General features: G+C 36.7%; 1 protein-coding gene across 5 annotated transcripts in view; it reads right to left on the bottom strand.

Annotated features, from left to right (window-relative positions):
* Positions 1-19,901, bottom strand: part of LOC121727921 (myb protein) — a 525,795-nt gene that overhangs the window by 493,393 nt on the left and 12,501 nt on the right. For 4 of the 5 annotated variants that reach the window (XM_042115981.1, XM_042115978.1, XM_042115983.1 and 1 more), the window contains 7 exons: positions 8,259-8,388; positions 7,007-7,156; positions 3,229-3,326; positions 2,284-2,418; positions 1,154-1,307; positions 594-790; positions 215-303 (listed from right to left, as the gene is read on the bottom strand). In XM_042115981.1, the coding sequence (XP_041971915.1) occupies positions 215-303; positions 594-790; positions 1,154-1,307; positions 2,284-2,418; positions 3,229-3,326; positions 7,007-7,156; positions 8,259-8,388 (953 nt within the window). Of the gene's footprint in view, positions 1-214; positions 304-593; positions 791-1,153; positions 1,308-2,283; positions 2,419-3,228; positions 3,327-7,006; positions 7,157-8,258; positions 8,389-11,070; positions 11,289-19,901 lie in introns of those variants that run through there. The other variant, XM_042115980.1, reaches the window with a different exon arrangement.

Raw genomic sequence — 19,901 nt, 5'->3', positions numbered from 1 at the left:
TATATCTTTAAACGAGCAATTCTTGTATATATATATAAATAATTGGAATCTCGGAATCGGCTCCAACGATTTTCATGAAATTTTGTATATAGGGGGTTTCGGGGGCGATAAATCGATCTAGCTAGGAATCGTTTCTAGAAAATGTCATTTTCATCGGATACCGAGCGAAGCTCGGTCAAACAGCTAGTGAAAATTAATAACAAATATTAATTACCAGCACTTTGTGAGCTATTGTCAGTCGGAACTCGACTCAAGAAACTCTTGATAGGCGAATCCTCTGGCAGTGACTCAATGTTGACAAATCTGTAACAAAAATAATTATTTATTATTATAATTACCTTATAAATACTTTTAAGTAGTAGACTTGTGTTTTCTCAAGCCTAAAACCTTTTTTTTTTTATTCGTGACTATAAAGGTAGGCGTAGTTTGTTAAGTGTGTATGTGTGACAATAATTACATTTCGGCGCTAAGTTTGGCCTAAAAGGCATAGCCTCGCTTCAGTTTCACAAACAATGCCTTCACTTTTGGCTTAAAAGCCTTTTATCGCAGAGGATAGCAACATATAATTACCGTGTAAAAAATAAAAAACTCACTTAAACGGCGACTGCAGTATCTCTACGCTATCAGCTTGCTCCAAGTCCCCGGGTCTCTCTCTGTCAGCTCTCTCCGGGGAGGCTATACGATGCAACTTCTCCTGCAGCAACCGTCTAAAGTGCTGCACATTGCGGGACGGGGCGCTGCCACTGGACGATGACTGTATGGAGTCATTGAGTACGTCTGAGTTCCATGTCTGGAAATTATATTGCAAGATTGAGAGTTTTTAGTCAAGATGCATGCCGATAAATTTGATTACAAAATTAGGAACCAAAAATGGGATATTAGACATATCGCTAGCGCTATAACACTTAACTATGAGCTATGTCGAATTACATGGAATTTCCAATTTAATTAAGGAATTTCCAAAACCTGATTAAGGTACTGGAGAAGTTGCGTAAGACATAAACTCATTTTAGGCAATCATTGTAAGACAAAATGATGGTATAAAAATATTTTTTCTGCTCGTGGTGTAAACACTTATTGTTATAACTTATAAGTTATGAGGAACTTCTTTAGCAAACAAATAAAAAAAAAAACAAAACAAAAACAAAATTACATCGTTATATGCAACCTGCATCTTCTCTTGGGACTGATCCATTCTCTTGGTTTTGGCATTCTTCCTCCGTATCGTCTCAAATCTGTCGAGCATTTCCGGCTCATATTTCCTCCTCATAGTGGAATTCCAGTGGTTCTTTATTGCATTGTCCGTCCTAAAACATGTAATCTAATGTTTTATAATATTATAATTGTTAATTGTTAATCATATTATTATATAATTAATAAAATGTTGAAGCTATTTGCTGAAAGATCGATGCACAGGCTTACGACCGTTCCCAATATTCAATCTATCTTTGGTGGGTTTGACATACAACCGATCGCAGCTAACATTGAATTGCCATAAAATATATGTCTCTAATGTCTAATATGAGCTATTCCTATCTCTATAATAGGGCAGAATCAGAGACAGATCAAATATTGGGAACGGCCGTTAAAGCCTAAGGTTTTTTTTTTAACAATTCCAATCCTAAGGGATTTAAATAGTGGATCCAAATTTGTATGCCAGAGTTCTACTGCACTTGGGAGATCCACAGGAAAATAGCTAGACCTCAATATACTATAATATACAGGCTGTAAGAAAAATAAGTGATAATACTTTAGGGTGTGTACGTGTTCCTTGAAGAGAGTTCACTGTAAAAGTAGCAGCGCTGAAAGACGAAAATTTTTTTTCACTTTTGTATGGGCAAGGGCCCGAGCGTCACGAGTTTCCCCATACAAAAGTGAAAAAAAATGTTGGTCTTTCAGCGCTGCTATTTTCACAGTGAACTCTACAAGGAACACGTACACACCCTAAAGTATTATCACTTATTATTGTTACACCCTGTATATAAATATAGTAAGTATACAGTGACAACAGATAGAAATTCTTCATTTTATGGATGTCAAAAATAATTATACCGACTTTTTTATTAGTAAAAATAATAGTTAAAAAAAACTAAAAAACACGTTTTTTTTTTCTTTTTAATTTTAGTAAATTATTGCATTGTCATTGGCTCCTAATTACGTATGCAAAGTTTCGAATTTAATAGACTACTGGAGATAGGTAAAAATTAAGATCAAAGATTCCATTACATACATACAGCCCAAGCTAATAAAAGGGTGTAAAAAAAGTATACACAGAATACTCACCGTCCGGGCAACAGCTTGGCTATCATGGCCCATTGGTTTCCGAGCTGCTTGTGCGCCTGGTATATTATCCTGTCCTCGTTCTCTGTCCACGCTGTCTTCTTTATAGAAGGGTTTAGGTGGTTGTGCCATCGCTCTCTAAAAAAACAGTCATTTGTTTTATAGGTGTGGGAACTTAGGCAATGTTGTTGTCTTGACAGACAAAAATGGCAAGTGGCAACCCTTACTACCACACGCACAGTGGAACATTACTTGCTACATATATTAATCTGTGAACATTACGCCTCTAGTCCACCGACCGACGCTGCGAACTGCGAAAACTCTGCGAAACCATTGCGAAACAGCAATAGAGCGAGATGCAATATAACGCACTGTCCATGGGCGCCGGCAGGGGGTGCCAGGTGGGGCACTTGCACCCCTTGGGAATCTCGGGATCAACAGGAATTATTAAAATAAAAGCCGTCTGTAACCCTATTACCATGCCGTACAAAGATAGTTCGTAATGTTTCGGCACTAAATGTATTCTGCTGGCGTAAATAGTCACTGTTAATCGCAAAAAGTAAAAATAAAAGAAAACTAAAATCTTGGAAATTATTTCTGCCGGCGCCCATGGCACTGTCGTGTGGCGGATGAGACAGTAAATCGGTTGACCGCTGTTTCGCAGTTCGCAGCGTCGGTGGACTATAGGCGTTAATCACTAATGTAATTAATTTGAAATTTTGACAAAAGCCCCATACATTATCTGTCAAACTCTTCATTAAATTGAAGGTTAATCATAATTAAATGTCTCTGAATACGGCGGTTAGTAAGTTATCCAGTGGTAACTTACTCAGGGTTACCACTGGATATAATGGGATCTTTGCGTGTATACATTTTCTTTAGTAATATAATATAGATTACCAATGTTACTTTTATTGATTTTAGATAATGTATATTTAATAATTTTACCTGCATTGTTTGCCTATTCTGCCTTTTAGGTGTCTTGCTATGAGAGTCCATTTCTTAGGGCCGTATTTAGCGACTAGCTCCATTACCTTGTCGTCTTCCTGTAAATAAAAAAAGTCATCAGTAAAATATGCCTACTATGCATAAAATTCAAAATTAGTTTCGGTATTTAACTTAACTTAGCTGGCTAAGATAATAAGTGATTAATTAACTCTAAAAGTTCTTGTGCATACTGATCCCTTTAAAATTATGTTACTGTAGCATCAATCCGAACTTACAAACTACCAAAGTAAGGTGCCAAAGATATTATGAACATGAATAATTATTAATTTATACCCGATCTTATTAAGGTGACGCCTTGATAATTTGGCTGCAGCGATATCGATTTTTCTCAACAATGACTGAAGCTAAGAAATTAACGTTCATTGTCAGTATTCGTCATGTCTTTATCTTTGAATTACCCAAAGCATAACACGATTGGTCAACTTTTATAACACAGAATAATTAATCAAAAACACCTCTATAAAAACAGGGATTCTAATTTTGCCAACAGAGGAGAGTGATTTAAGCTTTCAAAAATTGTACATAGATTAGTTCTAGTTCATACACTATAATTTGCCCATAGCTTATATGAAATATATTTATGGTTATTAAACTACGCGACAAAAACCATTATGTCGCTTACGCCCTTTCCATTTCTTGCTGTCACATTTATTGTTTTGGTTTTGATCGCTGGTTTCTATGAGAGGCCGGCCCGGCCTCTCATGGAAAACCAGCGATCTAAAACATATCCAAAACGATTTTTTACTTTAAGAGGATTCCACACCGCCATTTTTTCCATACAAACGTTGTCCCCTGTTTCCTCCCTGGATAATGCTAGTAGAGTTATATTTTTTATCCTGAATGTCTACGGCCACTAATACAATGTCCCTATATTTTCTTTTTTTTCATAATTTAATTATTAAATAAGATATGAACGTTCAAAAACCTAAAAAAATGGTCAGATTTTCCGCTGTGTTCAAACGTCCAGAAAACAGATTTGGCTAGATTACACAAAAAAAAGCAAAACATAGGAACACAGCTCAAGCCTTTTTTTAATCTTTAATGAAAAAAGTACTTAAATCGGTTAAGTTTTGGAGAAGGAATCAGGGGACAACGAATCGTTGATTTTCTGGATTTTCTGCAGTTGTCTCTATCGCGTTCTGCGGTATAGGCTTGAGGTAAGGGAGACAGCTATAGATATTACACGTACTTTTTTTTCATTTCTCTAGCCCCTGGTGTATCCTCTTAACGTGGCGTGACCTTAACACATAAACGGCAATAACATTATAGATGAAAATCGTAAATCAACAACATAATTTTATCCTTTTGGATTCGGAAAGTTAACACATTTTTTCCATTTAGAGATTCGACATGGAATTAGTAATGGCCTCTATCGATACCTTATAGAGCCTCAGTAAAAAATATAACAAAAAGGCGTAGTCATAAGCATCCGTTAATTCGCAAGGTGAGCCAGAATTTGTGTGGGTGAAAAAATTCGAATCTTGTCCGTTGATTTTTTCCTTAATAAGATCACATTTCTTTAACTCTTCTAATTGGAACTTGGATAATATGCTGACGAAAAGGGCTCAGTTCTTTTCCTACTTGCGCAAAATAATGTAACTTAATTATTATAAGATTATGTAGACGAAATTAATATCAATAGCTACATAACAAGCACAAACAAAATACTTCAATGGTAATATAATTATTATAATATATTATGTAATATATTATTGTATTTGTTAATACAAGTAGGTATAAAATTCGTTCCTATGACACATATTATCTATTAGTAATAAAATTCCCATGTGGTAGGTTTATAGAATATAGATGTTACAAAAAGTTCATTAAACCACTCAAGGGTATCAGATTATATTTTAATAAATTGTGCCTTTAAAAATTGATTAGGTAATTATTTTGGCAAGTTTTTGTATGAATGACAAATTTGTTCTGACGTCATAGCTCGTGAATGGATCCTGGGACACACAGAGCTATTTCTGTAATCGTCTTGTGCGATCTCGTTATATACCAGTGTCCTTGACAAACAACTTAGACCTCCTTGGGATTGACTTTATGAAACCACATTTTAGGTTATAAAGTGTTGTGTTTATTCAATTAAAAATTTGAATACAGGATTGAGTCAAATTCTTTTTGCACAATTTGTAAACACTTTTATATGCATTCGCTTTCTTCACTTGATATTGCAAAATTTCATTATGCTAAAATATTCTCATATCGATTTAATTTAAAACTCTGTAAGCAGATACATAAGTAATTTTGTTCTATATACAAATTACTTACAAAAACTAATCTTAATGAGTCCAAATTTTGAAACTCTAATTTTACATTGATCGTATTCTCCTAAAAATTATCCTTGTCAGTTTAAGTTACATAATATTATTCAGTAAGTAATTTCTGGTTTAAGCTATTGTATAATATTTTGATTTGATTCGGTTTAAATTGTTTTTTTTAAAGTGATCCTTAAGTCGTTGACATAGGTGTATTATTAGAGGTAAAACAACTACTGAGAGCCTAAATATAGCAGTCATGACATCAGCTGTTTTATTACTATTCAAATCTTTCATTCACATTCAATACACGGCAGCACTAAAACAATGGCTTCATTCATGAAATCTTAGAATGGTTATTGCGAGAACTCTTAGATGATATCAGGTGACATTAATACACATTAGCCATAAAAAGATTATCGTTATAAAACTTACGACCGCACTCCTCTGAATATAATGATTACTTAAATTTTAATCTCCATTAAAGTTAAGTAGTCATTAAATGTCTCCATATCGCAACGAGACGCTACGCTTTAAAGATAGGTAGATAAGATGGGTCTGAGAATCGGCTACTGGATACCGTACTTTTTATATTGATAAGTGCATTTGTTGAATAAATAATTGTAAATTATTACAACTCGAGACTGACGACCATCGTTTGTGCGACGGGATAGCGATGGACGTTGCCATGGTGACATACTTATTTAGTCATTTCAATAAAATAATACGGGCGAAATACTTTATATGGCAAAGAAACGTTTGCCGGGACAGCTAGTATTTTATAATAAACATAATTCCCCTAATCACATTTTCCTGTACACTATCAGTGTCGGCGTAATCTGACGGAAGTGGAAGGGCCTTGTATACTGATACTTAACAATATGCACTTATTCTATGCGCGAACGCATGTGACTGACCCGTGAGTCATTCTTACTAGTGGTGACAGACTAATGAGTTTAACCTCCTGGATGGACCAGAGAAAGTTTTTATGAGGGTTTGTAGAAGAGGGTTTGTAGAAGTTACCGACTAAAGTTCTTGTCTAGTTGCGAAAGGTTCCTCTTTAGAGAGATTAGAGAAGTCAAACTAATATAATGGGTAGGGGTTCGGATAACAATGTTAAAAATGTAATATGTAGACCATATTCCATGACTCATGAGGTCATGACTGTCAGTAACGTACTTTACCTCATGGATGGACCAGAGAAAGCTTTGTACTATTTTCGGCAAGCATTTTAGAAAATACTGCTAATGTTTGTCCGCAGTATGAAGAGATGACTCTCGTTCAGAAAAAAACACTAGCCCGTATAACACGGATTCAGATGACGATATTTTAATGTCAGAGGTAGATAAAGCCCATGAGATTGGATCAATTGCGTATAGAATTTACATTCATGAAGCTCAAGTCTCCTAGTCTTATAGAAACCCTCTCTACTGATAGTGATGTCTGCTTACCTGCTTGGTCCAGGGACCTTTGACTAGTTCAGGGTTGACGACTTTGGTCCATCTCTGGTGGCACTGCACGTCAGAGCGGTCCGGGAACTGGGCCGCTATGAGCTCCCAGTTGTCCTTGTACATTTTGACGTACGTTTTGAGCCGCTTGTCCTGAAATGGAAGGTTCTGGAATTAGACGTTTAAGGAAACAAATGGCATGTAAATGGTTGTGATTTATGGTTACTGATTCGGTGCATATATGGTTACATTAAACATGAAGGAAATATTGCAAAAGGAATAATGCAACTTGTCTTTTTGATTTGCACACAAACATGCGTTAGGCATTTTTCAAATATCTCCCAGTTTGGGTAACTCGTACTATAAGAGATGTTGATTTATAAGCAGACGAGGGGGGAGTATGTACTTATGTAATTTGGTCGTGTCCCATCCAACCCAACCCAACCCATCACTACGACCAACTGACGTAGGCCCGTCAACTGCCTATGAAGTGTGAATCTTATTTGACGACCTCTGTGGCTCAGTGGTGAGCGCGTTGGTAGCTCAAGCCGGGGGTCGCGGGTTCGAGTCCCGCCGACGGAACAAAAAGTTTTCAAAGTTCCTGGGTCATGGATGTGTATTAAATATGTGTATCATATAATAAAAATCTTAAATATATGTATAGTATAAAAGTATTAAATATATTTCCGTTGTCTGGTACCTGTAACACAAGTCCTTCAGGTACTTACCACAGGGCCAGACTGACGTGGTGTGAAGCGTCCATAGATATTATTATTATTATATTATTATTTGATGGTCCATCCATCAGCAACGACTTTCAAGACACGTTTGCCTCTCAAATTGTGAAAATTTGCTGCACCATCGCGTCATTCAAAGAAGAAAATATCTTTCTTTCTCAACTTGCGACTATGGCCGGCCATAGACCGCATCTTGCAGTCGACACCGACTGCAAGATGCGCTTGTCGCACGGCGATCTACAGTTTTCATATGAAAATCTAAATTCTTGTCCGCGATACACGGACCGTTCGCTCGAGCAATTCTTGAGCGGTCGGAGCAGTCGCTCTGCAGTCGAGTTTCGACATGCGGTCGAACAACAAAGGTTTGTATGGTCAACTGCATGATGCGGTCGTGTTGCAGTCGTGTACGACTTCAACGCGACCGCTCTAGAGCAGGTGGTCCCGAGTCCTGACTGCCACTTGCGGTCCGTCTCGGCCAGTCTAACAGAACGTAGCGCGTAAATAAAAGAAGATTTTACCTCCTCCTTCGTCCACCTCCCCCTGTTGATATTCTTCCTCGCCCCAGCATTTTTGGTTGCAGTCGGCACATCTTCGTACGCTGCTGGCTCCTCTAAATATTCACTCGAGTCTGAATCATATACGCTGCGTCTGTAACAATAAATAATAGAAGTTAGCGATTATTCTGGAAGAATAAAAGAAGTGATGTAATGTATGTGTGAATAGTTGAAGCAAATTGTCACAAAAATCATCGAATATAACATAATTTTAATTAAATCTTTTTTAATTAAAACTTTTCCATTTTCAATTGTTATGCGACAGCCGGGTGCCGCTTAAATTTTGAGGAACGTCACTTTTTAACCCTAAAAAAATTTAGTTGCGGACCGCGACAGCAATACCAAAATGTGTCGCGTATAAAAAAAAGGTTGAGTAGCACTGCTTTAGCTTTTGCATCAAGATTGAGTACTGCTTTAGACCAATAACCTTTACCAAAAATCAACAATTTGGCGAGCTAATAAAGCTATAAAACCTGAAACCACCTGGTAATTTATTTGTAACAAATAATTCGGGCGGATACCGGTTCAAAATTGGCGGGGCGTATGAGGTAAGAATGGACATAAATGATGGCTTTAATTTATGCATGCCACAAAAATCAGCTGACGGAAAACGTGTTTGCCATTCATTATAGTTGCCACGGAAATAACTTATGTAGATTGTAGATCGGTAACGTGGTATGGTTGGAGGCAGATCCGGTGTATCAGCACTTTGAGCCTTTATGCCTTGTAATAAGTTATAATAATCGCAATAATGTCCAAGTGTCTTTGACAATAGGTATACCTACACAACCAAATATATTCGCAAATATACTCGGTTCGCAATCGCAATTGCATCGCAATAGGGATAGTAAGACAAACCATAATATTGTTGGCACGTGTCACGTGGTTGGCACTAACATTAGTGGTGCCAACAACAATCATAAAATTTTATGTTATTCAGGTATTAGGCTGCGTTTCCACTGAAGCGGAGCGGAGCGGAGCTTAGCGGTGCCGAATTGACAAATCACCATGCTCGAAATCTTCGCTGTCATTCCGCTGAAATATCACGATTGGTCAATTCGGGCACTGCTAAGCCCCGCTCCGCTTCAGTGGAAACGCAGCCTTAATGAATTCCTTAATAACTTTAAAGTTTAAAATATGTTTAAGGATATCCTACCATCCTCTACGCTATTTGCGCTAAGTATTTGCCCTGTTACGGACAAAACTGATGCTATTTTTGAAAAAGTGGAGTAAGATCGGCATATTAGTAGTTACGATGTAGCTGCATAACTGGGGATTGACCACAAAACGGTTTTGGCGCATTTGAAAAAAGCTGTGTAGACAAAAAAGGTAGATATTTGGGTGCCTCGTGAGCTCACTGAAAGAAACCTAATGAACCGTGTACTCATTTGTGATTCTTTATTACGACGTAATGAAACGAACCATTTTTGAAGAAGCTGATAACTGGTGATGAAAAGTGGATCACGTACGACAAGAACGTGCGAAAAAGATCGTGGTCAAAGGCCGGTCAGGCTCCACAGACTGTGGCGAAACCTGGGTTAACTCGCAACAAGGTGACGCTGTGTGTGTGTTGGGATTGCAAGGGCATTATTCATTATGAGCTGTTACCGCCAGGCAGGACCATCGATTCTGAACTGTACTGCGAAAAACTGATGAGATTAAAGCAAGAAGTTGAGAGAAAGCGGCCGGAATTAATCAACAGAAGGGGTGAGGGTTTTTACCATGATAACGCTAGACCTCACACATCTTTAGCCACTCAGCAAAAATTTTTTCCAACCTAAGTAAAATAAAGATTCATATTTTATTTGTTGAATTTTTTAATTAAAAAAATTACCTCTCTCATCAATAAGGAGTGCCGCAACTTTTTTAAAACCACAAACCAATAAATAACATTGCGTGTAGCCTTGTCAATAATAGTTCAGTTTCCCAGACTCCCAATAATGATGTCATTCATAAAAACCATCTACAATGAGGCCCCAAAACTCGCTTATGAGCCATTTATGAGCACATATCTTCGAGGAACCGGAATTTTGTAAATAAGCCCCGGTCTGTTTTAAATGTCTTTGAAAGTAGATAATAAGATACAAGAGTCGTCTGAGTGCTTACTGCTTAATATTGAACATAATGTACCTGGGAGAGTGGAGACTCGAGGCCGACGCGATCTTTACTCGAATTTTAAGTACTTTAAAACATGGAAGGATTCCCAATAATAAAAGTTATCTAAAACTTAGGCCAAACCTACGCGAAGTAGCGTTAAGTTGTCAAAATGTGTTTTTTTGTATTATATACAAAACACACAATTGACAACTTGACGCTCCGCTTCGCAGTCGCCTGGTCGCGTAGGTTTGGCCTAAGCTTTAATCCTTATATAAAATGTACTAAATTTCATGTTATTACTTGTAGGCTTTGTTAATAACAGATTAAATATAAATGTAACACAAGATTGTCTTATTTAAAGTTACATATGATTTAGCGATACTCATCTCGAATAGCTAAACTTACCATCATATTAGCAGTACTTGTACGTACCTATGTATTTTCAAGGAGTGGGTATTTTAGTTAATAACCCTCCTGGCAAAAAGAAACTAGTCAGCCTACACTGAGGGATCAAATACCATGTCATATAATTGGAAGTAGCTAATAGGTTAAAACGTATATCAGTATCAAAAAAGATTTGAAGAGATGCTATTATAAAGTGGATGAAACAATGAGACTGTTCTTAAGGCAAAACTACCGCCAACTTTAGTTAACATTTATAAATACAAGCAACACTTACTCATATATCATCACGACGAAAATCTATCCAAAAAAGTACACGGAATCATGAACAGATTGTTCCCCATAATTCACTTATCAACAAACACTAGTCCTCAACATTTTCCCGCCAAAACCACACAATCTATTGCTCACACGCAGCAAAGAACGAAACAACACTGTGAAGAAAAATTTCTATCCCCACAATTATTGCACACACAGTTATAAAACACGCACACCTACACGACACAAATGCTTGGAACACAATAAGGGTGCGAAACATAAAAACCCTTGGGTATCGTCTGGACAATGACGGAGAATAGAGTTTAGAATAGGTGCGAAAGAGACAGAATCCGAAAACAAATCGTACCCTCCAGTGGGAATGTGTGATGCAACACATGCATGCTGCGTAGGGGCAGGTGTAAGCAGCATACGAAGAAAGTTTTTTTGGACTGGGTCAATGATTTTGTTTCATTAATCTATTTCGTTTATTGAAATCTATTCGTTTGTATCCGAGGGGCAAGACATTCTATGACGAATTCACAATTTCCATAAATCGATACTAAGAGGCAGAACTCAAAGTTATTATTAACTAATATTGTACTCGGTAAGAATGACTTGCGTTGTAAATAATTGTAATAACTGATAAAATTACTCTAGGAGTCACTAAAATAAATTTAGTAATGAATTAAAATTCATGTGGTAATAGGTGAATTGTTGCAAAACCAAAGCAGTTCCTATAACGGGACATACAAAAAAGTGACACAAAAACGTAAATGGCTCTTCAGTCTCCTGTTACTTGCCGAAACATTTCCGAGTAGGGATTTTTTTGTCCAAATTCACAGTTGCCGAAGTCAGCTGTGACAAGAAACGTTTTGCGATAACTTCTGGTTATTTGGAAGGAGACAATCTTAATTTTGACTTACTTCATAATAAAGTACCTAAATTTTCTGTCAGGCTTTGATACAGTCAAACCTTAATTAATTCTACATTGACTAAAATCAGAATAATATAAAATACAAAAAGCATCAACTGCTAAACAAAGCTCGTAGCAAGGGGGATTCCACGGGATCGGCAAGCCATATGGCAATATGGAGCCATAAAATTCTGAAAAAATTAATTTATGAAATACATGTGGTCAGATGATTCTGACGCTAAGCAAATTAAACTTCCTGTGGGTAACTGATAAGGTTTTCAGGAATTAAGGGCAATGCCAGATATCAAGAAAATCTAATCTGATATTGACGAACGAAGGCGGCAAGATCAAGGATTTATCCAGAAATGTTAAAGGTAGGTACTTACTTTTTTAAAGCATAAGGTTTTACAGAAGCACTAACAACCTAAAATAATTACATACCTTAAAACCTAAGGACCTTTATTTATTACTGTAATGGAAGGTACTGTGGAAGGAAGTACATAGACTACAGCCCCCATTGACGTAATAGCCTATGTTAATTTCATGAGGGCGATGCGTACACGCACCTGTTATTGTAAATTTATTAGAATATAAGGGAATACACCCCCAAAATTATAATGACCAACCGTGAATTTAAATTCATGACATCATTGTTATTTTAGTATTCGTGTTATGAGAATTTAAACACCACAGGCATCACCATAAAATATCGTCGTCCTTCCTTTTGACTTTGCCGAAGTAAATGTAGATTTTAGCAAAAAAAATACTTGTAATGGTTCTAAGTCACATTTATATTACTTTGAATCTAGCTTGTAAGCGATAGAAGTAGTTTGGGTAGAGTAGGTTTAAGAACTGACGAAAAATCATGGAACGGATTGGATATCTTGATGGCAGTAAAATGACCGATCCAAAAAAAGTGGGATTCGGGTTTTTCTAACCATGAATAAATTTCTAACCTCGGATATAAAACACCTTGCACCATAATTAATAACAGCTGCGTTGGAGGTATCTATTGAACGTAGATTACCTTTTCAACAATTTGTCTATTTAAAATTTTAATACGTCATGGGGCGGTAGACCTAATTTAGGCCCAATTCTTATAAGCTACAGATGTGTATGACAAAATACCATCAACTACAAGGAGGGTATAATTGGCTCTCACATCGAACTAATCCACTTTAATACATTTTAGTGAACTTTACTACGAATTTTACGTTTAACTTAAAGTTTATGCATTTACTTGTTTCCTATAATGTTTTTGGTCATTTTCTGTCGATTTTATATAGTTAATACGTAGTTCGTTATATTGATAAGCCTGAAGTTCAAAAGCTCTTATTTGATTTCTGACTTTCTCTGTCCAATACCAAAAGTAAAAATCGTAGATTACATTGTTTGGATTTCAGATTTTATAAAACAACCATACTTATTTGATTATGTTTAATGATAAACATTTTTATGGCCATTTTGCCATGACTTTCTTGGACATTTAACATTTTCTTTATACGCAAAGGAAGTTAGGGGTTCGCCAAGGAAGCGTCCAGTTAAGTCGAGCACACCCCATGCTTCCTGTTTTATGTCCCCTATATCGCCAACTCATACTTGAAAATACTTTCTAATTTCTTCAAAACTAGTTTTCAACTCCGGATATTTGATTCCAGAAATTGTGTTGTGTGTTACAAGACCATGTAAGGAAATGGATAATTGTCGAGAATAGTTAAGACGAGCTTGTCGCTTAAACTATGTATCCTTCAAACCGGTTTCGGTATCATCAAAGCTTAGAAAAAATATTCAAGTGTGATCTTACAATTTTAGGAAACCATAAAATAGATTTAGCAGCGCCATAAAAACGGATTCATGGCTAGAGAATAATGATGATGAAAGCGTTGTTTATAATATACAGTATACACTCACCCTACCGGTTCTTGATAAGGATTTTTTATTTGGATGTGATACGCGAAGGATGCAGACGTCGTCTTATTGCTTTTCAAATTCCATTGAAACTAGTTTCTACCTTTATGACTTGGCGGGAATCCACGTCCCACGTAACATTATATGAATGTTTATGACTCAAGTGGCTTCAAGTATAATGAACTAAACGATTCTCCTTTCATAAGCTCGTGCGACTAAAAATAGTCATTCATTCGGAAATTCGAAATTAGTAAAGTTCATGGCACGCAAGTGGCGACAATTATTCAAACGATTTGATTCTAAAGAAATTAATAATTGGAACGAAGTTCCTTGTGGCGCGTTCGGCGTAAATCTGAAGGCTAGACAGAACGATATTTGACCTCAACACGGGCAGAGGGCGTTGATAGTAAGTATTCCTGGGCGTCAATAGAAGGCGTTTTTTTTTTTTAATATTTTTTTAAGTGTATAATATGTTACATACGTAGTACGTACAGGTTTTTTGAACATAAGAAATAACTTCGTTCTATTCGGGTGTCCCTTGAGCCACCTCTCAAGTTTTTTTTATTTAAAAGATCACCATAAAATATGTTTTTAAAGTCTTCTATACTTACTTATTGTATTTATTTTGTTTCCATTTTGGAAACATGTATTGTATCTTAGCGTTTAGGAATTCCAGAAATCCCCTGCACGTCACTGCACTCTGACTTCTGAGTGTTTTCATCCGCTCCTCTTATCTTGTTTATCTGGCCCTAGTATCAAAGCTAGCTTATCCAAGTATAATTTAGAATAAGGTTGTGTTTACATTTCGCATTTCTTAAGACTACTCTGCGGGAACATGACACCGGATTTTGTATGAGAAAATACTCCAGTGTGGCCTGTGGGTGGTTCAATAATATACCGATTTACGTAATTTTATACGTTCAGTGAAATGTAAGTAATCGCATCCTCACTGAAACGGGTTTTATCCTGGGAAATGGTTTTTAGACCTCTAGCTCCGAACAAAAAGCCAGAAGCAAATGAAGCATTAAAAGTTTATAACGCCGGTTTCTTAATTACTTCAATTTCTAGCTTGTCGCATCCCAGTATTATAATGTGTGCTTTAGAAACAAAATTGACAGGTTGAAAAGGGAGATTTATGTACAGTCTTATAAATCCCTGCAACTTCTAATCTCTAAGCTTTCCCACTTTTGTGCTTCAATCAATTCAATCTAATGTGTCTATGTTTAGGGTTGAAACAGGTTCGTCCCTTCATAGACGTAGAATAGATTGAAGTGCACGTGAGATGTAACAAAAGCGCTAGATACCGTAGGGGACGGTACGCTTTGTCTATGACAAGATTTTCCCACGCGTTGTCAGCACTTGCAATTCTTCAGTATTATAAGGTGAACTAAAAATACACTGTATGTCAGTTCCTAAGAAGGAGAAAATTACCACTTGCCTAGGCGCAAGTGGTAATTTTCTCGAACCGATGAGATCAATAATTGTATCTTTAGCATTTGAGGCCGTTAAATAGGTCAAAACTCAGAAGATTCGTACATCACTAGCTCATACCTAAGGTCTAGTCGGGAACTATAGCTACTACTCAACCTACAAATAAACACTAATTTCCACAATACCCCGACAACCAAAACGCGTAGGTACAATACAAAATAATCTCAAATCAACTTCCGACTTGTTTACAAAACGGGGGGTTCGTGTTTTTGTGACCCAGCCATATGTCGCTAATGACAGGCCCAAGACACATGTGAATTTCTTGATCGTCGCCTTTTGCGCCAAACGTGTTTCACGGCAAAGTCCAAAATTCCGAAAGCCAGTTCCGGATGCTAATCTGACTATTGTGGAAACGAATTATTAAGAAGTCGGTTAAAAAGAGGTGGTAACAAGATGATTTTTGACATTTATCATGAGTCGTGAGTCGTGACTCGTGAGTGGATAATGACTGTAAATCTTTGAAGCTAAAATCAGCAAATCTCTAACTACGCACCAAAAATCCTCTTTGAAAAACTTTAGGGCCAGTCATAAATCATAATCTCAAAAACTTACAACAGCTGCAGAACTGTTTAAGTGTTTTAACTTTTAAGCACTCCGATGACAGAAATATAGATGCTTCACAAAACATGCCAAGTACTACAAAAACATTAAAAAAAAAACGCAATTAATGGCAATCCAGTACCCGATTCGAATTAATCCCAAGTCTCAAGAAACGGGGGTTGAAAGACTCCTGTTTCTTGAGTTCTAAGGGTTGTTCACCTGGTCAGTTCCCCCAAGACTAATGTCTCGGCAGTCGGCAGCACAATGACACCCGCACATGGCCTGACATTCTCCACCCCGCCCTTATCCCCTTGTTATCGTTATTATGCGCACGCGCTACTAAAGGTGTTTAGAGAAAGCGCTGTTTTTTTTTTTACCCATGATTAAGAAAAAATTCCTGACGACAGTAATTATTGAGCAAATGGTTAGTTTATTTTTATGAAGCAAAATAGTGAAGTATGTGATTAGGAAAGACGTTGCAGCTGCTAAAGGTAAAATAGTGTCAATATATTCCTTATCGATTGGGTAAGATCAGGGTATTGACTATTGTATTCACTAATACAGAAGGTAATCACGGAGGCCACAGCCTCAACTTGACGACAGGAAAAGGTAGAGACAATACGTATCGCGTTGCTGAGACTAAATTTAAATGTAGGTGATGAAAAAAACCTATAAAATTAATAAACACTTGGACAAACGTCTACATGAAAATGTTCTACAAGCAGCCATGACAGCATTGGGCAATAAAAAACTCCTTGTAATAAATTCAGGGCATTTATTCCATACGATTTGGGAGCGAGGGGCCTCTGTATTGAGGTCATTGTTCCAGCAAGCGCCATGTGATTCAATAACAGCTTTATCCTTACATACATAGTATATCATACCTAGTACATAGCTTGGTATATAATGTACGTAGAATATAGAATATTTGGCGCGACTACTAGGACTAGGATCAGCATCTTTCATCTACCCAAAGAACATTTTTGATGTAAATTTACGATTTAACATTCATGTGTCATAGAATAGTTTAATAAACTTAGTGCCTTTACAAATAACAAGTACTTTGTTCTTTATTGAGTCAACTTTTGTTTGAACCCCATCCAACACAATGTTATCACAAAATAACTTTTACTGCCAGAAAAACTTCACAATAATCAGGCTACTAAGCAGTTAATCCTAATAGCTTTATCAGCCTAGAAAATGGCGGATGGCAAAAAGGTTGTATTGCTAGATTTCGAACTAATTGGTTCGAAAAAGGTTTTATGTGATAAAGCGTCATCGACCCTTACGGTAGGTCGGAAGAAGCCGTCAGCAGGTGTGGAAGCATCTGGCATCCACGTGGCAATCCGCATAATATATCGATTGTCAGCAATCGGAATTTAGATCACACGAGACCAAATAAACACAAAAAAGTGTTATCGCACAAACTTTGGCGCTTTATCGCATTTTATTTGACCTCTGATAATGTTGCCACATACTGGTATTGACTATTGTTGAATGCATAAATATAGAAGTAAGCGCAGAGCGCGAACCTTGCAGAGCTCGTATTGTGGTTGAATGAAATCAAAATAGGCTGCTAGGTGCGACGATTTTAAGAGAAAAAGCAATTGGCTCTAGCCAATGTCTAATTGTCTAATTAGACACTATTATTTTAGAGATGATTGATCATTGTTGAATGAAAATATGTTCAAGTTACCTAACATGAGTCGATTTTTTATTTATATGAGACAGGAATTATGTAGACTCTATTGTTTTAGAGATGAATTAATATATAGACTTAAAGTGCAAACAATATTATGTAGGTCTCTAACAAATAACAATAGAACTTAGCCAGTAGCAGCATATAGGTACTTACACTGATGTTTGATAGTAAGAGGAAAAATAAATAAATTAAAAAATAGTATTACAATGCAAACAACACAAGACTCAAGAGCAAGGTATAAATAATAATTTATGTGAGAGACAAGAGTAACTAATTTTGTCCATCGGGGTGACTGAAATGCAAATGATCACTCAGCACATTTTAAAAGTATTCGACATCAAAATTCGTCTTGAAGAAATATGAAGTACTTAAGTAAATCAAAAATTGTCACATTCATAGTGTAGGAAATTAAAAAACAAGGATATATCGATCGTATTCAAATCGACGGGAGCGCGTGTACCATCTGCGCCCCCCACGCACAAATGGCGCCGCGCAGCTGCGCTTGCGCAGGGGATGCGCCTAACTTTTTTATACGCATATCCCTGGATACCGTAGCGTAGTAATTGCCATCAAAGGCGTGTATTGAACTCTCAACTATTGCGTGTTTAGTGTAACAAAACAACTTTTTGCCGCGATAGCCTGAGGAAATATCATCGATTTATACGTAGTCGATTAACTTTTGACACAATATGCATTTTAGATTTCTAGATCCATCACACACATATAAACTAGTCATCTGTGAACATATATTTTATGGGGTATGGAAAATATCCAATGAACTTTTAACATGGCTAGGTTGTTGTGGTCTACCTTATGGTTAAAGAATTTTAAAGGACCAGGGTCTCAATGGGTTAAGCCAATGAAAATATCACTTTACATAAAACAATGGCACAATGCACTTCTGTAAAGTCTATTGACCTCTTTCTTGGGTCTGTATACCTTTTCTCAAATTTTTGTAGACGAGGAATTTTTGACGCTCAATTTTTCTACTCTTCTCATAATATCTCGTTTATTCAAATTTATTAAGAGGTTGTTAAATTGATCGGCAAAACTTGGAATAAACAACAGACTGATTAAATTACACTGAAATCGAACCGGTTGCCGAAGAAAGGTTGAACAAGGCCTTCTTTGAGCAGAAACAAAAAACAGTCAGTTTTTATACGTGGGAGAGCCATGCTTCGGCACGAATGGGCTGGCTCGACCCGAGAAATACCACGTTCTCACAGAAAACCGGCCCTATCCTATTCCCTTCCCTTCCCTACCCTCCCCTATTACCCTATTCGCTCTTAAAAGGCCGGCAACGCACCTGCAGCTCTTCTGATGCTGCGAGTGTCCATGGGCGACGGAAGTTGCTTCCCATCAGGTGACCCGTTTGCTCGTTTGTCCCCTTATTTCATAAAAAAAAAAACAAGACAACCACTAAGTAAATATAATTAGGAAATTTTATTAAGTAAATAAATTAATAAACATTATTGCAATTTTCTGCCTGACAAATTGTACTGACTTTCCCGAATTTTTGCGCATATTATTTCGTACTTAGAATATTACGTCTCTTTTGCAAGCAAAATCGTTCAGGTCAACTAGTACAAAATTACATGTTCTATCTACTTACTAACACAACAAAGGTGGGACATGCACCTCAGAAATGCCCCTTTGTCCAAATAAAAGAACCCCCTTTTTATACCGTGGGAATCTATTACCTGTATCTTACTTGTAATTTAAGCGCTATTCTTGTAGCGTGGTATGAAATGCATTTTTCATTGAGATTAATTTAAAAAAGTGCATAATCATTTAGTCTGTCCATTTCGGATGTCCATAGTTTCGCATATTGTGCTGAAAGGTGTGCAGACCCTCGGAAGTAATTAAATAGTTGATGCAATGGTGCTTTACAATTTTGATCTTTTTGCGGAAGTGTTTAAGGAACAAAAAAGTTAGGGTAGAGCAATATCCCGTTTTTATTTTGAAGTTACATAATATTTGTTTCAATATTTTTTTTCATAGCATTTAAGTGAAAATGTTTACAAACAAATTTTTGGTAAGCTATCCCAAAATTTTTAGTGGCTAATACAGCTATTTAAAATATGAGTTTTTTACCTTTAAGTAATTCAAACTTATTTTGAATCTATTTAATCTAAAACCAAATGTGTCGTGACGAATCAAAAAGTTTAACTTAAAATTAATTTTCCACATAGGATACCCATCATATTATGCCATGCCCGTATCAGAAGTTGGATCAAAAGAGGGTACAACCCTAACCAGACAGCAAATTAGGTTACCTTTAATGAAAACGCCATTA

The sequence above is a fragment of the Aricia agestis genome, chromosome 6 (genome assembly GCF_905147365.1).
Source record: "Aricia agestis chromosome 6, ilAriAges1.1, whole genome shotgun sequence".
NCBI classification, from domain to species: domain Eukaryota; kingdom Metazoa; phylum Arthropoda; class Insecta; order Lepidoptera; family Lycaenidae; genus Aricia; species Aricia agestis.
Note: the sequence above shows the minus strand (reverse complement) of the source record. Positions and strands in the feature narration are given on the sequence as shown.